The sequence below is a fragment of the Aphidius gifuensis genome, linkage group LG5 (assembly GCF_014905175.1).
Source record: "Aphidius gifuensis isolate YNYX2018 linkage group LG5, ASM1490517v1, whole genome shotgun sequence".
Lineage (NCBI taxonomy): Eukaryota > Metazoa > Arthropoda > Insecta > Hymenoptera > Braconidae > Aphidius > Aphidius gifuensis.
Window position 1 is genome coordinate 11654771 of NC_057792.1, and position 6047 is coordinate 11660817.

General features: G+C 32.2%; 1 protein-coding gene across 1 annotated transcript; it reads right to left on the reverse strand.

The window, feature by feature from the left end:
* Positions 1 to 208: 208 nt before the first annotated feature.
* On the reverse strand, positions 209 to 1639 carry LOC122856377 (putative protein TPRXL). Its single transcript, XM_044158054.1, has 2 exons — positions 651 to 1639; positions 209 to 233 (listed from the first exon to the last, which is right to left on the reverse strand). Exons 1-2 carry the CDS (start codon positions 1637 to 1639, stop codon positions 209 to 211), a joined length of 1014 nt encoding a protein of 337 aa, XP_044013989.1.
* Positions 1640 to 6047: the final 4408 nt, after the last annotated feature.

Here is a 6047-nt window from a genome sequence, read left to right on the forward strand (position 1 = left end):
TCAATTTGAAAAATTAAGATTGTATTCTATATTTTAATATTAAAATAATATTTTTTAACCATTAAAATGTTAATAATAATAGTAATTTTAATAATAATAGCAACTATAAACACTAAAAAAAAAACTGTACATTTTTAACACATTAAATTACACTATATTTTATATTGATATCGAATTATATTTTAAAATTAATATTTGGTTTTAATTATTATTTCACTTTTGAACTATTAATACTAATATAGTTTAATAAATTAAATAATCAAATCATATAAAAACAAATAACACTATATTCACTATCACATTTCATCACACTATCATTTCACTATCACATTTGTCACACTAATTTTTTTTTTTAACTTATTATTTCATTTATGCAAGTATTGCAATACCATTGCTGTTTTAAATTTTCTTCAGGCACATTCACACACAGTACATGTGCCCACAAGTCACATTTATCACATTGGATCCATTTTCCAGTTGTGTTTGAATACAATTGTTCACATACAAGGCACTCAGCATCACTTTCTTCTTCTTCATCTTCATCTTTTTTCTGTTCTTTTTCTTTGTTCTTTTTTTTTATATTTTTTTTTTCAATATTTTCTTGTTTTTTTTTCTTCTTTTCTTCCAATTCCTCGAGTTCTTTGATGTACTCTGCTGATGTGACAAGTACAGTCTTGCCTTGAGGTCGACTTCTCCTCTCACGACTTGCCAGGCCAACTCCAGTTTGATCAGTGTCGTCCATAGAAATATTTAATTTTTGTTTTTTCCAATGGTATTTCTCTGATAATGAAAGTGTTAGTCTCCTTTTATTATTTGGTGTACTTTCATCATCAGAATCATCATAATATGATGGACGACCTGACCAAAACAATGGACGGTTTGATGTACCAGTTGATGTACCAGTTGATGTACCAGTTGATGTACCAGTTGATATACCAGTTGATGTACCAGTTGATGTTGATGTTGATGGTGTTGCAGATGCTTGTCGTTTGTCAGTTGATGATTTTTGTCTAGTTTGTCGTTGTTGAGTTGATGATTGTGGGTGAGTTGATGAATGTTGTGAGAGAGTTGTTGATTGTGGATGAGTTGATGATTGTTTTGAGTGAGTTGTTGATGATTGTGGATGAGTTGATGAATGTTGTGAGAGAGTTGTTGATTGTGGATGAGTTGATGATTGTTTTGAGTGAGTTGTTGATGATTGTGGATGAGTTGATGATTGTTTTGAGTGAGTTGTTGATTGTTGTGAGTGAATTGATGATTGTTGATGGATTGATGGTTGTCGTTGAGTGAGTGGACTGTTTGGTATTGCTGATGTTGATTGATGGTTGTCGTTGAGTGATTGCTGACTTAAACGAGGGTTTTCATCAACTGACAAACTGCTCATTGACCGGCTCAAAGTCTCAGCAGCTGGATTTGGTCGCTCAGACAACTCTGCTGGAGCAAAATCAGCTGCAGAAAATATGTCCCTGTTAAAAGGACATATTCCAGTTGCTCTGAATCCAGCTTTGATATTTTTTGGTGTAGCTGCTTTTTCAAGAGCAAGACTCATAATTCTTGCAATGTCTTTTTCGAGAAGTCTTCGTCCTGACCGTGTCATTTCAGTGGAAATTTCAGCATAGGCGTTGCTGACTGGCTTCATTATGCTTACATCCAGTGGCTGCAATCTGTGTGTTGTATGTGGAGGTAAGCATAAAATGGCCAAATGGTTGTCAGCAGCAAGCCTTGCCACTTTATGATACATACATCAAAGAACTGGACTTTCTGCTGTTGGTCTTGTATACTTGATGAACCATTCAATCCAGTCACCAAACGTCTCAGTTGTCATCCATCCTCGTTCAGTGACTGTTCCCCAAGAACCTTCCATTGTACCAGCAATCAAGGATGGGTGCATTTTTTTCCTCCCAAAAATGAACATGGGGGGAAGCAGTTCACCTGATGCTGATACACAGACGGTGATGGTTATGGTCTTGCCTCGGTCAGTTGTTGTCAGTTGACCTGATCGTCTTTGACCTTTCAAACAAAGTATTTTGATGACGGTCTTTGGGTCAACTGACTGACTAGTTTCGTCGATATTAAAAATTCTATTTGGTGGAAATCTTGCAACAGCTTCACCATCATCAGCTCCAATATTTTGTTGTTGTTGTTCCAACAAGTCAAAAAAACAATTTACAACAACTTGGTTGAATCCTCTGGCTCGATATATCGACACAGACTCGGGCTTTCTAAGGACTAGATCAGGATGACGTGCCCGAAAACCTCGATACCAGTCCTTACCAGCTGACCCGGTCCAAGGAGTCACGATTTTATTTTTTTCGGCCACCACGTTAGCTAGTACTCGTGTCTGCTTGGATCCAAGCCCTCGTAGCTGTGCTTGAACCTTGATAATGTGGTCTTTAAATTCTTTTTCTTGGATAGGAGTGAAAATTGTTTGATAACTTCCTAAACCTGTAGAGCAACCAAAAACAAGAAAAAAAAAAAGAAGAAGTTAAAAAACTGGCAAATAAAACTAGCAATTTATTTAAAGATTGATACTAACTCATGTTTAAAATAAAAATATCAAAAAACATGATAATATTCCATCTTTATGTACATGTATGTTATTCTTGATTTATCAACAGTATCACCATTGTACCAGGTGGTTGTAAACTATTATACCACTAGGTACAATGGTAATAATGATGATAAATCATCTCTTATAATTATAACACATGGTAAAATGGTGATAATGATGATAAATCATCACTTATAATTATAGGTATAACACTTTGTACAATGGTGATACTGATGATAAGTCAAGAATAAAAGTACATTTATTACAAAATAAAACACTATCCAATTATTTTACAACTTGCTATCATGAGAATATAAAAATATTTTATTTATTGTATTGTTATTTTTTCTAATAAATATCCTCATGATAGCAAATGGTAATATAATTGAATAGTGTTTTATTTTGTAATAAATGTACTTTTATTCTTGACTTATCATCAGTATCACCATTGTACAAAGTGTTATACCTATAATTATAAGTGATGATTTATCATCATTATCACCATTTTACCATGTGTTATAATTATAAGAGATGATTTATCATCATTATTACTATTGCGGCTCGGTGTATTTTAACCACCTGGTGCGCTGGCGGTGATATGTCATAATTCACATTTATCAGAGGATTAACATATTACCATTTGCTATCATGAGAATATTCACTAGAAAAAATAATAATACAATAAATAAAATATTTTTATATTCTCATGATAGCAAATGGTAATATAATTGGATAGTATTTTATCCTCTGATAAATGTACTTTTATTCTTGACTTATCAACAGTATCACCATTGTACCAGGTGGTTGTAAACTATTATGCCACTTGGTACAATGTTAATAATGTTGATAAATCAATAATGTTATGTAAGAATACATGTAACAGAAGATACAATATTATGTAGTTATAACACTGTTTGATATCATTATCACAATGATGATAAATAGAGGATAATATCTATCAGACAAAAAATAGTGTAAAAAACAAAATAAAAACAAGGAAATAGAGCATACCTTTTTCACACGCTAAAATTAAATCAGGATTCAATCTGTACATCTGTACTCGACGAGATAATGTTGATCTATCAATTCCATACCTTAAAGCGGTAGATTTAATCGATTTTTCATTATCAACAACATCAGTAATAGCTCTTGCCATTTGTACTGGATCCCAGTCTTGACGAGTTGTTGTTCTTTTGAAACGACCCATTTTTAATTTTCAAAAGAAGCAGAAATAAATAAAAAACCATACAACAACGCATGTAACAACAATTTACAACAAGAGTAACAATAAATAAAACGAGTAATGGAGGACAATTACAATAATTATTAATCAACGAATGAAAACAACGATTGTCAATCAACGAATGAAAATCCATTGAATCCCTAAATTTAAAATTAAAAAAAAAAAACAATGGAGCAGTTTGGTGTTTGGATTCATTCATATTTTTGCATCGTCGTGCCATCTGTGTTGAAAAAAAAAAATTAAAATAGAGAAAAAAAAAAAAAAATTGCTCATTTAATAAAGTTGTCAAAACATAACCAAAAAAATTTTTGACAGGTCAATTTGATGGTAAATTGTTCTTTTTGTTAAAAAACAATAAAAATATAATTATTTAAACAAAAAAAAAAAATAATAATTTATTGTTAATTTATAAAAAAGGGAGGGTGCTCATATTGAACACCCTGCTCATATTAGACCACTCTCCCCTATATGAATAAATTTAACTTTACGATAAATAAATTTTTAATGATTTAAAACTCTCTTTTCTCCCTATTCCTAACGATGAGAAACTAATGGTGGACCAATAAAAAAATTAACTCCTTGACTTCACTTTGCTTATACCCACTCTACTGAACGTCTGCCAAAACTTTTGGTTTTTTTCAAAGTACTCACCTGGTCTCACAATTTAAGGTCAGATCACTGGGTCGCGAATACACACGACGCCCACTGACTATATCCCTCAGCTCACACATAAAAATAAACACTAACAGCACAATAAAAACCACCCCGGGTAATCCAGTCACTATAGAATATAAAAAAAAAAAAAAAAATATTCTTCAAAATTAAATCACTTAAAACATATTTAACTAAATGATACTTTCCAATTAATCCTTAATAATGATTTTTTTTTTAAATTTTTTTCCGTCGTTGTTTATTCGGAAATAAGTAAACACAAGTAAAATTGATCATTTATCGTAGTTGGATATACCCGGGAGGATTGAATGAACAGGGTGACGAACCACAGAGTTTCTTTATTTATTATTATTGATTTATTTATTCCATGTTTTTTTGTACGTAGTTTTCATTATTATAATGTTAAAAAGAGGGAAAATAGTAGTAGAGGGGTTGTGATGGGGTAGACCCGAACACTTTGAGCTTTATCCAAGAACTAACGGCCACTGACGGAAGCTTTTAGTCGTATCACGCAGCCTAGTGTTACCCTCGCTGGAACATTCCTCCTCCTCATTTTGTCTTTCCGTTTGACCAACCAAACTGAACCAAACTAGCTCACTTTTGCTCCTGTAACCACCACTTCGATACTTTTCCCCTTCTCATGTCGCTCATTCGTGCTTTTTCCCACACTTATCAATCGACTTTACTCTTGAGGGTTGTATATTTCCAACTCTACTATTTCTGTTAGTCAGAAAGAGACTATTCTCTTCTCTTTCAACCTTGCGCTATTTCCCCTTTTACTTGCTTCATCACGATCCTACGATTTTAGCAACTCAACATCATCCTTTTAGTTGTCAAATTATCATTTTTAACATTTACAAAACTTTTATCAGGAACAGTTGAACAGGAACAATTGCTTGTTTAATTTTGGTACAATTAATGATTATTCAGTTCGTTTTATTATAGTTCAAATATTAATTTACCTTAATTTTAAGGATAGTTGAAAAAAAGTTATTTGAAAATTTATGTATTTCGTAAAACATAAATAAAAAGTAATCGAAATGGATAAGCTAATGAAATTCTACAACTTGAGTAAATCTTGACTAAAATGTAAACAATACCTGAAGTAATGATAAGACAAACGTCTATAATAATACTCCTAGAAGAAATTTAAAAGTCATAAAGAAATAAAAAAAAAGGATTGTTAACCCAATAAAATTTTTGCATATTCATTTCTTTTTTCGTTGTCCATTGTATTGTTATTATCATTCGTTTTGAAAACATATATTAGTTTTTTTATCTCGTACATAAAATGTATATTTTTTTTCTCGGATATGGATTCGCTTTGGTACTTGGCAAATGCTGGGGCATCCACGCGTACGTATACACCCGTCATTACCTTGCCATACCCCCCTCGCCCCTAGAATACATTCCTCGCCAGCGTGAAAATCGATAAAGCCGTACAGACGGCTATACAGTATACCACCCTTGCACAAACATTTTCCCTATCAACAACAACTCTTTGGTTCTCTACTTTACGTGACCTTTTCATTATTCAACGACATACTTTGTTGTAAAAGAAACTTTAACCACAATAAATAA